The following is an 18,792-nucleotide window of genomic DNA, read 5'->3' on the forward strand; positions in this document are numbered from 1 at the left end:
GGTATTATTATGTATACATATTTATGTATTTTAAAAATAAGCAGTTTTGAAATAAGGTTTATTATTCATCCTTTTCATTATCAAAATTGTCTTTCATTATCTGCCTCTTCTGTCAAAAAAGTGAGTTTATTTATCGCTCGTTGCCGTATTTCAAATATTTCCAGTGTTTGCAACATGTAAAATATAATATTTTCATTGGATTTTAGGATAAAAATTTAATAATATTATAAAACATCCGGAGCAGTGGAGCACTACAAACTTTCGGTATTCCAGCTCCGGGAAAAACCCATTGATAGGCTGAATAAATAATTAAGTATTTAAATTTAATAAAAGGAGTAAAAATAAAAAGACATGTTGACATTTTATACATTTTTTTATTCATTTCAACAGTTTTTTTTAGATAATTATTCGTCATAAATAACAATTTTCAACATTCATAATCCATTGCCGGATCAATATTAGTTATACATTTACATAGACACTGTATATTTTATAACAGAATACACTACATATTATTATACTTACAGAAATTTGTCAAAAATAATATGCAATAATATTATGTTGTATACAAAATATAAAAATTATTATGGTCTTGCGATAGGACAAAAATAATATGTACGGTAGAACATTGATGTATCACACGTAGATGAGACGGCTCAAAATAAAAAGTGAAAAAGAAAACATGAACACATTTTTTCTGCTTTTCGTTAATAGCAGGCGTGTCCAACAACTTCAAGTAGGTTATGATCTACTATCCAATATTAAAACTATCAGTGATTTAATGCTACACTCTCCCATTGTCATTCTTCAAAAAAACGTATTATATTTGACTGAGACACTGAGGCATTAGAAATTAAATAAAACTTGTCTTTTACCATCACAAAGAAATATTAAATTTCCCATACATCGTGAAAATGATAAGTTTTGGTCTTCTTTAGGGCACGCATTGGGCTTGTCATCAAACTATTCTCGTAGTTTGAAAAGAGCCTACTGCGCGACAGTACAAGGAACTACGCCTCAGTTTAAAGCCTATGAATTTACATCTCTTTCTCTTAACTTTAATATTTACTATTGCTTCATGATATTACTATGGCAGTAAGGTGGCAGATTTTTAACAACACACGTTGAATGTAGAGCGAAGCTCTTACTACAATCGCTATAATACCGATAATTTGTAGTTTAGTATATCATAAATATTCAAACAGATGTAACTGTGTGTTTAATTTTTTAGATTATGCAAATCAATCGACAGTGGCTAGTATTTTGAGTTTAAAGTTGGACGAGATAACTCGTAAAATTTGCTTGTGCTCACAGTCTCATAGAGTGAGAAAACTCACTGAAGGCATAGAACCGGTTAAAACTGATGCGAAATGAATCAAGTGAATGATGAGGTCATACGTGCTTACTAACTCATAGTTAATTTGAAGATGACTTTCGTCTAAGCAGGTTAAGGAAATACATAATGTAGGAATGGTAAATGCTTCTCCTTCAAAATCTTAATGAAATCATTTATTATAATTACAACTGAATGCATGTACCTACACGCTTTTTACATTTTTAAACTCGAATCCTATGGGTGTATGGGGTGATCAACTAAAATCCATCCCGCGATCGATTCGTCGGCATGTTGGACATGGCTGGTCTATGGTAATAATCCTTCAGTTGTTACACTGCTTTGTAAGTTGTTTTCCGGTGACATTACAATTTGCAAAAATAGTGCTAGTAAATATGCTAATAAAATTATCGCTGTGTATCTGTAAGTCTGTCTGTGTATATGTAAGTAAGTGGTTTGGTAAAAATACATGATGAACAAAAACATGGTAAATTCATATGACAGCATTCATAATGGAAATAATAATTTTATATGTCTTTTATTTAGACATATTGCTGGATATATTGACGTGACAATTAATATATATTTCTTTCTTTTGGTTTTAGGAAAATTACCCCCCGGACTTTTCTGCGTTGTAACTTATATTGACGATATTGATTTGATATGGCAGCAGAGTATCTAAATGACCATTATTACCATTGATAATTATTAATTACGCACATATTATGCTGCAGAGTCTGAAATATTGAAATATCTTCCACTCTATTATTATGCAAGCATTTATTTTCAGTAATTTTCAGGATGATAATTCAATGGAAGTCGTCTGTTAAATCTAAAAATACACCACTACTTATGGTAATATGCTAACAGAAATTAAGCGAATGTTTAAACCAAGTGGCGGCAAGCTGAGTACACCTAAATTAATAATCTTTTCTCATATTTTCACAAAGATAATACGCACAAATGTGGTAATGGTTTATTTTTGTATGTTTCAGCTCATCTAAGTGTAATACATTAATGACGATATATTTGTATACTAGTTTCTAGGATACATCCGCTTTGGGTGTCATACAGTTGCCATCAGGATATCGCTGCTGAAAAGCTTGGATTAGTTCAGGATCCACCAATCTGACTCCGTCCACCTGATTTCCTAATGTTATCCTGGAACAAAATACATTTAATGTTCAATATGCCAAGTCCGAAAGTTTATTTATCAAGGGGTAAATTAAAGATACATATTAAAAATCCACCATCATCTCTATAAAGGTGGGATTTTATACTGAAGGTGGTACTGTTGTAAACTGTATCATCATTGTCAATATCTCTTTTTCATTGATAGCTTTCGTTGATAGCGAGAGGATACAATAATTTATAGTTGCTTGTATGTTGTGCTTTAAATTTTTGGAGTTTCTGAATTTGCCAGAGATCGAGATCAGGATTAAGATGGCAAGAAACAACATTGAAAAAATGAAATATCTCTTTTGCAATCGAGACAAGGAACGGACAATAAAAAGACGAGACTTTCGAGAACTCGCTGTATCAGTGTACCATGAAGATATCCTGGATTGGTCACGTTACTAATGAAGAGGTTTTAAGATGAGTCAATAAGACAAAAGAAGCTGTATACTTCGGCCATATTTTCTGCAATGAGTAGTGTGATTATTTATAACGCAGGGAAAGTAGAAGGAGGTTCTCTTGGTTATGCAACCTCTGCAAGTGGCTTAATGCCCTGTAGCTGTTTCGTTTTTAAGTTTACGTTTTTGAGTAGTGGAGTCAAAATTAATTAACTAGTACACAGAACTGTTTTTATCTTCTTCTGTTCCTGTCACGTCCCAACATTGGGGCATAGGGCAAGCACAAGTTGGCGCCACTTCCCTCGGTCCATCGCCAACTCCTGTGCCTCCTGCCATGTCAGACCTGCAGCACGTAGGTCGCTTTTGTAGCATCGCTGCAGGGTGAGGGAGGGCCGGCCACGGCGACGGAACCCTTGAGGCTGTCCCATAAGGGTACGAAGTGCCGCATTTTTTTTTTTTTTTTTTTTGTTTGTTTGTTTGTTTGTTTGCTGTTTTTTAGGGCTTGCGCAGACAGAGAGCGGTCGGAGTTCTGCGTTCAACCGACCGTTGACCGCTAGCGTTCAGGGACAGCAGACAGGTGGCGGTCAACAATAAGCGTTCCATTTGTATACAAACGTTGTAATGACACAGGCGCTGCATAATGCGAGACCGCTATATTCCGACTGCGAGTGGAAGTGAGAAAGCACCGCTGTTGCGTACTCACTCCCCCGTGTGGTTTCGCTCTATGTTGTTTGCTGCTCAAATTCCTATGACGGGACTGGACGGGAGGTACGGCGTTCTTTGTAATTCCGGGAATAGAACTCTAGAACGCTAGCGTTCCAATTGACCGGCTGTGTACCCATACAGTATGAAGTCCATACAGTACAAAGAACGCCGAACTCCGAACGCGGAACGCAGACCGCCTGACCGCTCTCTGTCTGCGCAAGCCCTTAATAGATATTTATTGATGGACTTCTGTGACACGACTATAATTACAATGTGGTCTAAGAAAGTTGCATTATCGACTGCGAGCGTTAATTACAGTTTTTGTTAATAGATGTTACTATAGTCTAAAGTGATGGAGATCTGATAAGACTTGCATGAGGGATGTTTGCTGCAAGTTGATTGCCTACTTTTAATAGAGTACGGCACCAAAAGAAGATGTATAAAAACTAGGTACTAAACTTTGCCTGCATGTTACAAAAAAAAAATGGTCAGTGTGTTACTGAGTCTAATAGGCTCGCCAATCTTAGTACATATTATATAACAGTACATTATTTTGTAGTCTATGGGGCTTTACAGACCTGTTATTAGTTATTAGGAGACAAAAAAAATATATTTAATATTTTACCAATTGGGCTGCACATTATGCGGTCTTCCGAAGAGTTCAATCTTCCTCGTGCCGGGGCTGAGTCTCTCGATCATGCCGTAGATCTCGTCAGGCTTGTGCGAGGTCGCTCGCACTTCCGCCACAATCACATCGCAGTCCAGTCCGCAGTTCAGGTTTGGTGGTCGCCCCTTCATACCGACCTATCAGAAAATCCAATGAAAAATCTATGCATAACTAAAACACTTGATATTGTTAAGGGTGACGTGACGTCATATGGATGTTAGATGGAGAGTTAGATAGATGAAATATAAATATATATTTATAATATAGTGCATTTGTGGAAACGTCAGTTCACGAAAGATCATTAATGAATAATATAATCCACTGATTCCCACCCTTTTTGAATTTTTGCCTGGCTGACGTTTGTCAGAGGCATAAAAATTACAAAAATTTTATTATTATGTCTTGTTTAAGCTGGGTTCGGTACAGATTAAGTAAATGCAGACAAATAAGCAATGTATAAAAACTGTCTCAAAAATAAAGTATTTGGTAAGCAGACAAGAAAAAGCAATCCCGCGGATAATATGCATATGCCACAATGTGTATGACAGGGTGGAAATTTAAGAAACTTGGGATCCAACCTGATGAAATCTGCCTGATTGTGGGGATCGAAAATACTGGGACGAAAAAGCAAACTCTTGATAATATATAAACCATGATGACTAAACCAGACTAAAGAAAATAAGTTAGCAGTCAATGAAAGAAAAATATTACGAAGAATCTTTGGCCTAACTTTAAAAAAGGGGCCGATACAAGAAAAATGAAGCATGAGCTGAGCATTCAAATGGAACATCAAACCATTGGAAAAATCTACAAAAAAAAGTGGCAAATCATACTTTTTTCCACAAGACTTTTCCTCATCCTGCAGCAGTGCAATAAAATGATCTATGTGCTGCAGGTCTCAAATGGTGGGAGGTGCGAGACGTCATGATGGATCGCGGGAAATGGTGCAATCTCATGCTTCCTAATGCACCGATGCTGGAGCTTAACATTGAGCAGTAAGTAGTAAGTAATTCTGTTTACCAAACAATGTTCCTTTCCATGATTGAGCCAATGACCTGTTCGGCCAGTACGTATTATCCTCTGCAGTTGGTTTGTCTTCACCCAAATAATTTCATCCACTCGTTCATATCCCCATAGCTTTAGACATTCCCGTCCCAATTCCATGGCTCTGAAATTTCAATTATGGACACAACGGTTAGGTATATTTTTAATCATACAATTAAACAGTTTTCATGATATTGTTTCAATAAATTACACGTACCTGAACAATTTTCATTTTCAAAATGTAAATAGGTAATTCAGTTTCCTAAGATTACCTACTCAATTTTTAAATGTATTTTTCACATCGACTGTAGAAAGGAAAAAGGACGTAATCCACACAAATCGTATTTTACAGGAGGCACAAAAACGCTTTTATGGTTTTCGGTCAAAGTTAAAATACAAAATAGACATAACCGTGATGTGCATGATAATTAATAATATCTCTTGATAATGGCCTCTGCAACGAGCTCGAAACGTCGAGGAAAGAAGTAAGGACACGCAGCGGAAACCCAAGAATCTATTACGATAAAAAACAATCGTGAAAGTCTCAAACATTATATTAATTAATAATTTGGTTTTTATATTAATTATTGAATTAGTTAAAGAAAAACCTACAAAAATGATGGTCAAGTCGTTTTTTCCACTTCACTTCCATCTTTTTTTAAAAATTGTCAGCTAAATTGAAATAAATCAGCATTTCCAGATTAAATCCTTTGGACACAACATGTATTTTAGGTACAACGTTATTATCCAATAAAACCAATTTTGAAAAAACTGAGGGTTATGTCCTTTTTCCTTTCTAGTCAATATGACCGAATGATATTGAAGAAAATCTTCTCTATACAGACAGAACATACAATATATGAAAGTTAATCTGAAAAAAAAGGTTATTGAAAACATTTCAACAAAATTTTAGGCAATTTTATGGATTATTAAATGCGCAGATATGCTAAGACAAATCCTGAAAGTTGAATTTGCTACGAATGAATGGCATTCTTTTATTAATTACTACATAATATGCACATTGACCATTTCGAATATGAAACACACTTGACTTGTACCGGAACCAATGTATTATCATTTAAAAAAAATATGTAGTCATAAATAAATGCCTGTGAAAGGAGAGACCGCATCAATTATTGTTCACACTCATAGATATACAACCAAATTCACTGAACCATAGAACAACATTTTATAGCTGTCATGATTCATTATGCCAATCTAAAGAAAATTAATTTTTTCCATGGTTATCAATTCAACCAAGTGGAATCACCTACAAGTATGGTAATACTATATATAATTATAAAACTCTATTATGTTATAGTCAAAGCTCTTTCGATATATGTCAATAATATTCTTCGATTGATTTCATTGATTATCAAACGTTAAAATTTGACAGTAATTACCTTCCGGTGACCCACAGGAATATAAGTCCCTGATCTTGCAACTGCGGAATACCCAGCTGCCTCATCTCATCATCGGACATCGTCCCGTAAGGTAACTCCATGTGAATATCCCAAGGGGGGTCTGCCATTATCACAGCAAACTTGCCTAAAAGACAATCAAAACACATTCAGTCATAAAACTAATTTGAAATAAGCTGTACGTATCGATTGTCCACGGTGGAGCAGAGGTCGGAAAGATCGCTAATTTGGTTACTATTTCTGGTAGTAAAATTCTGCCACAAGAGTTAAGAAGAATTTATGTGAGGTGTATTTTTTTTTTCTTTTCTTTTGACCGGGTCCGATCCTAATACGATGATAACACGGGCCTCTACAGTGTGGAGGTTTGTATTAACAGATTTTTTGTTTTTACAAGAAATGGATGATAGCCACTTGCTCTACCTATTAGGTACATACAAATTGAAAAAGCAATGTGTGTATTTTGCCAGACATAGGATTCGAACCTGGGACCCACGACATTATGAGCCGACACGTAAGCCACTCGGACATTGTGGGGTATTCATATGCTATCAAATCTGTCAATGAATAACGAATAGGGCCATACCCAAAACAGTCATGTCTAGGAATCTGAGATCACACTGCACCCATTGTGGTGGGTATAGAGTTGTTGGATCGCCCGCCACCGCGTCTGCTGTTGTACTAGGCGTCCGGCTGACGGCTGAACTGCTGGATGCCCTGTGGCTACCTGGTAATCAAAAGATAAAAAAGCATGGTGGTTCAAAAAAAACAGCTTTCGAGACACCTTTTTGATAACTAAATATCTACTGAATAAAACAAACTACATATCGTCAGTATACTGGCAGAAAACGTTAAGTCAAAATTTAGCTGTTTTGACCTAATAATGCAACTTGATAGATTTTAACACGCTCTATCGTCTGGAAAAACAAGCTCATTCATATTCCATTTATTGTTTTCGTAATGTCCGTAATAAATAAAAGATGTCAATACGAATTAAGTTAATTATGTTCGCATTTCTCCTTTTTACGCATTTCTGTGTAAATTTTTAATTTATATAAAATTGCAAGTAAAAAAATCCATTTCTATAATAATTAAAAGTCTTTATTACTAGCCAACTACCTATAACATTTAGCCTATTGCCACTCCATTGACTCCAAAAGTGTACTGGTAGAAAACGATAAGTCACCATTTAATTTACAAATTCAAAAAATCAACAATAATTATTACAAAAAATACTTGCTTATACTTGAATTGAATTCTTACATGATTAATACATTTCATATAGTGGTTGGTTTAATAAATAATGATTTAGGTGAAAAAATAGAGAGCTCCAAACTTCTTGATTTTAGAAAAAGTCGATTTTCTCAAAACAAGGATTTTTGACTTATAGCTTTCTGCCAGTATACCGACGATATAACACTTCCAATTATTACTCAGTTATCAAATAATCAGAGGTTTTTTTAAAAGCCATGTCAAAGAAAATTTTATAAGTTTGTGTCAAAATATTGATGAAATAAAAACAATATGTTTATTAACTTATTATATCATATTAATATCCTGTTTACACGTGCATGGATTTACTTCTGACAGTACGTATTATCGCGGCCATAACAAGAAAATGCATCTGTAAACATGCATTACCCTGCAAGTTGCAAGATTGCATGCATGAATTAAAAAAGTTCGGAAGGTTCTGAGTTTTCACGCGACATTTGTTCGATACCTGCGCACAAGAATGATAGTGGCAAACCTGCCAGAAAAAAAACGAAGTACACCGTGCAGAGACTCATTTTGAGTTGAACCGATTTTCACAAGTGTCAAATAGTACCATAAAATGACAACATTGCATCTCGCATACTCCTGAAGAATGAGATTGGCGAAAGAGTCAGCACTTTTACGTGTAAACAGTTATTATAGTGATAGTTTAAAAAACACACTATTCGTGCAAGTAAATCGATGCATGTGTACAGGCGCTATAATATTGTACTGTATAATATAACTATTTCATTATATGATTCACTCAGAATTAGATCGGTGATACATAGTACATAAATTATTGCAATATGCTGAGACAATTCTTATCGAGAGTATTGTTCTGTGACAGTTTTGCCACATTCATTAGACGCCCTACACATATCTCAGCGACAGTACGACAATACCATATCATATTTTTTCAAGCGGTTGATTATCGTTGTATTACAAAAAAAACATGACTTAAAAACTGTATGCTTCCACTCGAAAAAGATAATAGTGCCTGTACACGTCCATGGATTTACTGGCAGCAATAGTGTGTATTTTAAACTATCGTGACAACTGTTTACATGTAAAAGTCTTGACTGCCTCTTCAATCTCATTCTTCAAGAGTGAACTAGGCGCGATGTTGTCATTTTATGGTACTATTTGACAGGTAGTGAAAATCGGTTAACATCAAAATTTATTCGTAGTTGGTTTTTTGCCGGCAGGTTCGCCACTAACGTTCTACTGTGCAGGCACAGATTGAAAAATTCTCAACTGTTGCATGAAAATTCAGAAGCTACCAAACTTTTTTGATGCATGCAAGCAATCAACTGCAGGATAATACATGTTTACACATACATTTTCTTGGTATGACCACGATAATACTTACTGTCAGCAGTAAATCCATGCATGTGTAAACAGGGTATAACATTCCAATGAATATTTGTCTCAGCATTAAAATAATGGTAAAGAAACTTCAGTTTGAATTTGGTAGTGAAAAAATGAACCATTTATAATGTCGTGTTTTTTTTGTAGCGTACATTCAATTTGTAGGTATTATTTCTTGACTACTGGAGAGCCTCAATATAATATAATTTTCTATAATAAAGAAGAAGATTTACCAGATCCATTCGGTGTGCCGGGAAGCGAAGTGAGAGCTAGGCTCGCTGCGAGCGATGTTCTGCTTGAGTTTCCAGCAATTCCGATGCTGGTGTGACCTTCCAAATCTTTGGCTTGGTGTACGGCACTGTCCACTTTGTAATGTACATATCTGAAATGCAAAATTGAGTCGGTTGAATATTTACCATAGATATATACTTTTACCGACACTCATGATAGCCATGTGTGATAATGTGTCATCTTATAATATCGTGATTTACATGTAATTTTTAATGTCTGTTTGGACCGGGAGTATGAACCCACTAGGCTGAGCAAGTGGCTAACATCCATTTCTCGTAGAAATAAAAATCTGTTAATTCAACCACCACTATGTGGAGATACACAAGATCGAACATGGTGATGTATGTATGAATACTGCGTAGTACTGTTTATATATAATAAGTCGTGGGTGTCTCGAGGAGTATACTGTCTATTTGATAGTAACACGGTAACAGTACGATAATTTGATATGTGCGAGTATAATGGGTTCAAGGTAATTTAGACTCGAACTACGGCGTAGTCAGACCATGTACCTAGCTCAATTGAATAGTTCACTACTTGACTCTGATAAGGCTTACGGCTAACCGTGTATCCGCTTTCAGAGTGCAAGCAAAACTACTGTAATAACTAGGTGAATTAGGTCTCTTGACGACGCCGAGCCCGACTCAATTCTTACTGATTACTGAAGGCCAAATGTCGCCTTATATAGTCAAATAGACGACCCCTTCTCTGCCGTCTATGTGATTACGACTGCGCGCTGTACTGGGAGCGCGCGAACGGTGCGGTATGCGACATCCGATGAGTGAAAGAGAAAGTATTTGAAGGCGCCTGGGCTATAACTTTTAAAAAACTAACCAAAACCATCTGTAAGCCGGCTCTCGTGGTGCAGTATGTAAGGTGCTAGCCTACCATTCAAGAGTTCTGGGTTCGATCCCGGTGAGGACACAATATATGTGTTTTTCTCAAAGCCTGGGTGTTTATGATTGTTCAAAATTACTAACAACCACCTTGTACGAAAAAGCAAGGACATGGTTATTAATAATTCTAAAAAAAAAAACCATCTGTAAATTGTAGTCTTTGTTCAATGAATCTTAACACTCTACCTCCACTTCGCCACTGCCTCATGTTATAATAAATAATTGGTAACCGTCAAGTGGGTATGTATTGTTATTATTTTAAATTCTAATATATGTCAACAAGCCGTCTTCGCCACTGGTCAGTGGTGATTACTTGCAACAGAAGAAAATAGCTGAAACATTAAATTAATTAAATTAATAGATTACAATATGCTTACTTGCAAGTATCCATGTGAAAACAGGTATTGAGGAAGGAACAGTCCCCTAGTGTCTCGTCGGTGTGCATCTGGATGATCTTTTTGAAGTGCAGCTTCCGGCACGGCTGACCGGAGAGGCCGGACGAGTCCGATGATCCGGGGACAGACGCAGCCACTGTCACCTGGTCGGGAGAGTATCCTTGCTGGTGCTGCTTATGCGAGTTGTTGTTGCGGAGACACTCGGCCCGCGTGCCGTGCGGGCAGAACTCCATTACTTGCGCACCTAATGGAAAATTATGTACTTATAAACACACACAGATCTCTTATTAACTCATTTGATGATAATTTACCAGTTCGATATAAAGGATACACCCTCCCGTACAAAATCTCAACACGAGGTCACGTTTTGTACAATAGGTTAGACATCTGATGAAAATATGAAATAATCATCATTATTGCAAGGTAAATAGAGATGATTTTTAACTACATACAATGTTGAGTATATAAACGTCTGACGGTACAACTGAAAACGCGTGAGCAGAATAAGATAATAATGATGTATAGAAATGAATGCAGATTTTTATTACAACATATGGCAAATCGAATAACCAACACCTTGGATGGAGAATACTTTATATTACAGATCAAGACAGTCGGCGTACAGTTTACAGTTAATTATCAGTTATGTATGTTCAAGTATTTTTCGTTGCCGGTGTTCGACGTTACCTGAGCCTTGATTTCTCAGAATATGGGACCAGTTAAAATGTTTGTTACACACATAGTGCCTATTTTGGAAATTTTTAACAATATTTATATAAAAATTTGTAATACTATTTATCCGTATTGCAGTCAGCTCCTCGTTATAAGACTGTCAGAAGCCAGTTTCGGTGTAATCCCCTAAGGGAGGTAAATTTAGTGGATATTAGTAGGTAGATTTACATTTGTTTTTGAAACTGCATTCACTTAATTCAATTTAATATGAATAAAATGTCATTGTTTAGTAAGACGCTTACCTCCTTGCGATTTGAATTTTTCAGCAAGGGATCTCTCCTTGGCAGTGGGTTTACTCAATAAATCTAATATCTCTTCTCCCATCTTTTTGCTTTCCTTTTCACGACTCGACGGCATGGACAGCAATGACTTTAAACAAAATATTATATTGGAATAATATAGATATCAATTAAGTATATTGGAACGAATTAAGTTAAGCAACAAATTATGTTACAAATATATTACCAATATGTCTGGTTCACCCTTTTTGATTGATTTCTTGTCATCTTTCTCTGTTCCTATCTTTATTGCTTTTCCACCGGGATCTTCTGTAGCGTCCTCATCTCCTAAACATGAAAAACATCAGATATCTTGATACTGAAGGGTGAACGTCAGGGGGTTTGTTTTGACTTTAAATATTGTAATTTAATAATATTAGGTATATTTTTCTTTTTACACAAGATATAGAAATGAGACATTATTTTATGGAAGCAACAAAAACAAAGTGTATTTAATAATAATTGTCACAAAGTATGTTTACATTTGGATTGCAAGCTATTATTAAAATACAGGCAAGTAAGTGCACTTGGCGTAAAAGGTTGCGTGTCTGGATTTTAGTTTCAAGCCGTGCCGGGTTGAAGAGATTTTGTTTTTATCATTATATAGAAATTCAAAGAATTATTTGTTGTAGGCCAGAAATGTGTCTATTGGTTATGGTACAAAATATATGGTTGATGATTCCCGGGTCTTTTTGGATGTTACAGTATTAAAACTTCTTCATTATTCATTGGTTTGACATCAGTTGAAGTACAGCTTTATGGTGGGAAGGGTTCTGTGAAAATTTTTTGAGGCTTCTTTACTTGGAATCGTATGGAAACTATCCACGGCTTTATCCAATTGACTTATTCGTAAATATGCTTAGATACCGTAGATTAAAGATTAGAAGAAATTTTTATCTGTCTAAGTATACTTTCCGACTACAGCATGCATATGAAGGGGTGGACAAGTTCACGTATCTCGGATCCAGCCTAAATACCCAAAATAAGACAGCAGAGAAGATAAAAATCCACCTTATCTCCGGGAATAAATGTTGGCATGCCTGCAAGCGACTGGTGGGGTCGAAAATTCTAGGCCGAAGAAGTAAACTTCTAATATATAAAACAATTATAAGGCCAGTGGTCACTTATGGCTGTGAAACTTGGTGCTTAACTCAAAACAAGGAAAACAAATTAGCTGTCTTCGAGAGCAAAATACTCTGAAAATTTTTTGGACCCACGTTGGAAAATGGGAACTACAGAATAAAAATGAACCATGAGTTGGGAGAGCTGATTGAACAGCAAACAATCACAAGATACTGTGAGTCCCAAAGACTATGATGGGCGGGACATGTGGAGATAATGCCTGAAGTTAGAGCGCCAAGGATCATGACGAAGTGGCTATAGCAACGGAAGAGACCCAGAGGCCGTCCAAGAAGGAGATGGGCTGACGCCGTAGAAGTGGACTGGCTTCATATAGGAAGACCCGGTAACTGGAGAAGTGTGGCGAGAGACCGGAGTGAGTGGAGAGCGGTTGTGGAGGAGGCCAAATCCCACCCCGGGATGTAGCGCCGTGGAAGAAGAAGATACTTTCCGACTTATACGTGTGTGTAAATAAGAACTCTGCCATTGTTGCCAGATTTAACCCGTGTACATATCTATCGATAACTATCCAAAGAGCATGAGTTGCTTAGTCTCTCAATGTGTAACTCTCTATTGGTGATACCAACTGGGAGGTCAATAACTGCGTTCAACATAATTGCTTCGGATATCAATATATTTCACTTGTGTGAGATGAGTATAGGTGGATATCACTTAATATTATATTCTTAAAATATGGTATATTTAACTCATTCGATGTACTTCCTTGTTGCTCTTAGTTTATGTTCACCTGGTGCAATTTTTTATATTCTTCCACCAATATTAAATATGGTTTTTTATTAATTTTATTATAACACTTTATTTTGCTATTTATAATTATTTACTAGTATGTTTGCCAAAAGACAATATTCTATTTGTAGTTCTAAATGTGTTTCTATGGTTTTTTGCGGTTATCTTCAAGTGGCGCACTGACTTTGAAACTAATATCAACTTGGTAATTAATATTTATGCATAATATAAATAAACATAATATGCATTGAATTGAATTGAAATGTGTATATTTTTCCTATATTCCTAGTGCTTATTTAATGTCAGGTCACCTTTCCGCTTCCTCGTCGCTGAATGGTCATCGGAAAATTTTGTGTCGGCTTTCTCTTGTGTCGTATCCAAGCCCATTTCATTCACCATGGCTGCCAGCTTCACATGCTCAATTGACAGGACTTCCAATTGCGATGTTTGGCCTCCTTCTTTAGTTGTTTCTAAAACACTGATCGAACAGAAATCGAATTAATGATCTAATATTCTCTGAAAATAAAACTTAATTTAAGTCAACCAAAAATTTCTCGTCGAAGACTTCACCACAGTCAGAAACAGCGACAATGAATGAATTTTTTCAAGACAGATTATTCCGGCATCGTGAAAGCTGTAGCATTGAGTTTTTGCACAGTTGGCCGACTGACTCAAATAAGGCAAGAAATCAAAAGAACTTATGAAGTAGTTATGTGATTTATTCTTCCTTTAATTTTTACTATAACCATAGCTTCCGTGGCGTAATAGGCAGAAAGTTCACCTGTTAACTGATTTATAACCTTGTTTTTTATTCATTTTCGTGTTAAATAGGTAAATACATAATGAATTTATTAACAGGATATATTTTCACCAATCTGAGACTAGGAATATAGCTTAGTGGTAGAGCATTACACCGCAAATGGAAAGGTTATCAGTTCGGACTCGCCAGGGTGCATTTTTTTGTATTCAATATTTCAGGTTGACTGTGACACTTTCTGTTAAACATTAGCAGGTTGCAATCTACAGGCGTTTTTGCTGTACCTCGTGTAATAAATTTTAACTTAAAAACCCGTTATCTTACACAATAAGAAGCTGAGCGGCGAATTTGTGTAGCAAGCTAGCCACAATGCTGGGATTCGTATCCTTTCCCACCAGAGTGGTGAGATCTTTACATTCTACGGGCAGCGGGAGTGTGAAGGCGGACAGCACTCGTAATAGTTCTTTCTCCGTCTCGCCAGATTCATCTGTTTGACCCGGCTGAGAGTCCGCTGTGAAAAGGTAATTAAGTATATTAATTCAATGCTGAAAATTTGATTGTTGAAAATAAACCTATAATGTAGTTGTTCCCAATGAGTGTGCTAGATTTAAAACGTGTGCAGCAGGATTTTATTTAATTTTCTTCATAAATCATATCGTTATGTATACCTATATATTTTTAACATTACACGAGGCTATGAAGCCCAATTTCAGTAGTATAGTGAACTAGTACTGTACTTAGTAATACAGGCGGACCTCGACTTACGTACGTTCGACTTTCGCACAATTCGCTATTTCGCACATTTCAAAAAAAAAATCTTTTTTTAAAACGTCGCGCTGGCCGTGGAGTTAAGATATCCCCTTCTCGCTCGCTCACAAGCAAGTGCATTTCTTGCGTCACTTGCATCCTGCTCGCACCCGTCACTTTGCTTGTGAGTTAGCTAGGATAGGTGGCTTGCGCAGAAGCGCGTGCGGGCGTGTCATGTTGTGCGTTTTGCTAATTTTCTTCATTTGAAATATTTCACCCTAAAAAATTATAAACATGAGTGAGAAACGGAAAAACTGCAGTGTTGATACGAACAAAAAGAAATCAAGGACTTATAAACTTCACATGACGTTCTGATTGCGGTGAATCTTTTGCTTCAATCGGACGTTCGTATGATACAAACAGGTCTACTACGATATGTTCAATTTTGAAAAATAAAAATAAAATTAAGGAATACGTTCAAAATTGTGGAAATATATTATCTTTAAAGGTTGTTTCTAAAGGACACGGCATAGTTATGGATGAAATGGAAAAATATTTGTCATCATGGATCGACGACCAACATCAAAAAGATGTCCCTCTGAATATTTCAATTATTCAAGCGAACGCTCTTAGTTTGTACAAAGATTGGAAGGCTAGAAAAAGAAGATTCTAACACGATTTTTCAAGCAAGTAACGGTTGGTTTATATTAAATTCACTGGAAAATCGACTGATGCGGATAAAGATGCTGCAAAAGAATTTATTTCCTCATTATCCAAAATTATTGAAGATGGAGAATATTCCTCTAGCCAAATATTTAATGTAGATGACACAGGTTTATTTTGGAAAAAAAAATGCCTAGTCGTACATTCTTATCTAAGGAAGAATCAGTTGCCCCAGGGCATAAACCTTCTAAAAACCGATTGACATTGCTTCTTGGTGGAAACTTGGCTGGTGATTTAAAATTGATGCCAATGTTAATTTATCAACCAGAAAATCCCAGAGCATTGAAAGGGAAGGATAAAGAATTGCTTACAATAATCAAATAAAAAAGCCTGGGTTTACTGCGTTAATATTAAAAGATTGGTTCACTTTACATTTCGTGCCAGCAGTTAAGCAATATTGTAAAGTTAATGATTTACCATTTAAAATATTTTATTTAAAATAAGAAAAAGAAGAGTGGCAAAAAGTTAACTCTTGATAACTTTTTAAGGGAAACACCCGCAAACCCCACTTAAACATGTCTTTAAAACATCTTATATTTACTTGATAAATAAATATTTCAAAATACACACATTTTTTTTTTTACTTCCCTATACTTTCGAACATTCAACATTCGCACACCTTTTCAGGAACCAATTATGTGCGAAAGTCAAGGTCCTCCTGTATAAGTGAAACAATCGCAGATTTTGAGAAAATCATTTAAATATATTGTGACCTTACCGAGCTCGAACCCGGTTCCCCAGGATGAAAGGCCAGTGACTTCAGCACTTATTACTACAGATATTGATAACAAATAATATTCTATAAAGTAGTTTTCGTAAATATTAAAAAAATGTGCGTGCTCAAACATTAAATTCATTGAATTATTTGAAGTTACCAGTACATTTTGTCTAGTTAATACTTCAAATACTTAATACAATAAAAAAATAAATCACCAAAGATGACGATTATAAAAAAAGAGTAAGTATATATTATGTATAGTCAGTCACCATCTTTCAAGTTCCAATTATCGCGTGAAAATTCTGAAGCTTCAAATCTTTTTAGATCCATGCATACAATCTTGCAACTTGCACGATAATACATACTGTCAGTAGTAAATCCATGCATGTGTAAATAAGCTATAAGCATTGTCAATTGCGATTTTACATAATTTATTATGATGTTTGTTCAATATTCTTTTTGGCTTGTATCACTATTCCAAGTAGTTATAAGTTGTAATCTTATTGCAGTCGTGGCAAATAAATATCATATATTGTAATTAAAAAAAAAAACAATAAAAAATAACTGGCAGCTAATTTAAATTTGGTATTTTATGGTTTGTTTAGCTTCACATTCATAAACAATTCATAGAAGTTTAGTAAATATTATAGAAATGTGCTAAGTAATGAAATGTTTTTTTTTATTGCTAATATAATTTGGTAATTAATTAGAAAGTGGAGGAACTCTTAATTTATTATAGTGGAGAGTATTTTTCTGTATTTCATCATACGTTACACATTGTGGATGTTAATAGCTGGTGTTTCTGGCTATGTTACGATAATAGATTCACCCCACAGATTAGAAAAAATGTGTCCTTTATTAGATTAAAAAAAAAATGACTACAATTCTGTACATCAAGTAGTTTCTACTCCTTCGATACAAATAAGTTTAAATCTGTCCAAAGACATTCTATTAAAGAAATTTGTTATTAATGTTTGAAATGAAGATTATGTTTATAATAAAGATTAACTCACAGTTTTCATTTTTAATTGAGCAAGGACTCGAAGTGCTTCTTTCTTGCTTCACAGATCCTGGAGAGCCTTCAGCTTTGACAGGACAGGAACCAAGTATATCTTTCAGTTGTTTTTTGCGTTTTTCCAGCCTTTCTCGATAACTATTTCGTTTGTTTTTTAAGGCCTGAAGCTCTTCCCATGCGTCAGACATTTTAAATACCCTGTTTAATTGAATTGAACTAGTAAATTGGCCGGCAAACAATACTATCTAGTGTTTCATTGAAACAATTAGGTTATGTTTGATAGTAAACTTGTACACTTTTTTCATTACAGGCGTATTATCCGATTTATAATAGCAGTTTATAAGCCAGCAGACCATTTCGGCTTCGTTGGTGTATTTCAGCACTATAAAAATATATAAACTACATTAAAAATAATATAGCGTCAACTTTGTACAACACTATGGAACTGTCAAAATTGAAAATATACGTTTAAGCATTTTTATGTTTAAGTCATCTATGGTCAAATAGATGAAGCTATCTGTAGAACACAAACAGAAATCTGCTAAAACATCATACTATTTTTACAAGGCGCATAGATGCCGATAATAAGAAGTAATATCACCATAATTATAATATTCTCACTTATAGCAATTAAAATTATCAGAAGATGGTAATTAATTACATGCTTTGTATTCTGTTGCTAGATACCGCTAGTGAAACTACAGTAGCACTGCACTTTACTTACACTGGATAGGCAGGGCCGTATTTGCCATAAAGGGGCTATAGCCTAAGGCCCCCGAATTTATAGGGGGCCAGTAGCCCGAAAAATAATTAAATAAAGTACTAATACATTTAATAGATCTAGCAATGATACGGTCGAACACATACAATTTGTAGGTGAATAAAAAAATATAATAATTAATTATATAATTTCGATGAAATCTCGTATTGCATTTCAGTAGTTCATTTTATAACTTGGACCCGTGTAATAAAAGAAATATATAATAGTTTCTAGTAAGCAAATATTATACT

General features: G+C 35.3%; 1 protein-coding gene across 2 annotated transcripts; it reads right to left on the reverse strand.

The window, feature by feature from the left end:
- Positions 1 to 354: 354 nt before the first annotated feature.
- Mettl3 (methyltransferase like 3) lies at positions 355 to 18,245 on the reverse strand. 2 transcript variants are annotated; one of them, XR_015072247.1, is made up of 13 exons: positions 17,780 to 18,245; positions 14,903 to 15,089; positions 14,133 to 14,299; positions 12,143 to 12,243; positions 11,920 to 12,046; positions 10,928 to 11,189; positions 9,597 to 9,745; positions 7,328 to 7,468; positions 6,727 to 6,871; positions 5,300 to 5,447; positions 4,238 to 4,416; positions 1,239 to 2,494; positions 355 to 1,147 (listed from the first exon to the last, which is right to left on the reverse strand). XR_015072247.1 is itself a non-coding variant. In XM_085960883.1 (12 exons), the coding sequence occupies exons 1-12, from the start codon at positions 17,967 to 17,969 to the stop codon at positions 2,377 to 2,379; spliced, it is 1,914 nt and encodes a 637-aa protein (XP_085817009.1). In that variant the 5' UTR covers positions 17,970 to 18,245; the 3' UTR covers positions 355 to 2,376. The 2 variants fall into 2 exon arrangements, 1 of the variants encoding a protein (XP_085817009.1); XM_085960883.1 differs by having other exon boundaries at positions 355 to 2,494.
- Between the last annotated feature and the right edge of the window lie 547 nt (positions 18,246 to 18,792).

Source organism: Rhyacophila brunnea, unplaced genomic scaffold (assembly GCF_057557595.1).
Source record: "Rhyacophila brunnea isolate RB1 unplaced genomic scaffold, BYU_Rbru_1.0 scaffold_12, whole genome shotgun sequence".
NCBI classification, from domain to species: domain Eukaryota; kingdom Metazoa; phylum Arthropoda; class Insecta; order Trichoptera; family Rhyacophilidae; genus Rhyacophila; species Rhyacophila brunnea.

Coding starts and splice junctions, on each gene's coding strand:
- Mettl3 (XM_085960883.1), bottom strand. CDS start 17,969: ATGTCTGACGCATGGGAAGAGCTTCAGGCCTTAAAAAACAAACGAAAT. Junction 12,244..14,132: donor AGCGACGAGGAAGCGGAAAG/GTGACCTGACAT, acceptor TTTCATGTTTAG/GAGATGAGGACGCTACAGAA. Junction 2,495..4,237: donor CATAATGTGCAGCCCAATTG/GTAAAATATTAA, acceptor ATTTTGTTCCAG/GATAACATTAGGAAATCAGG.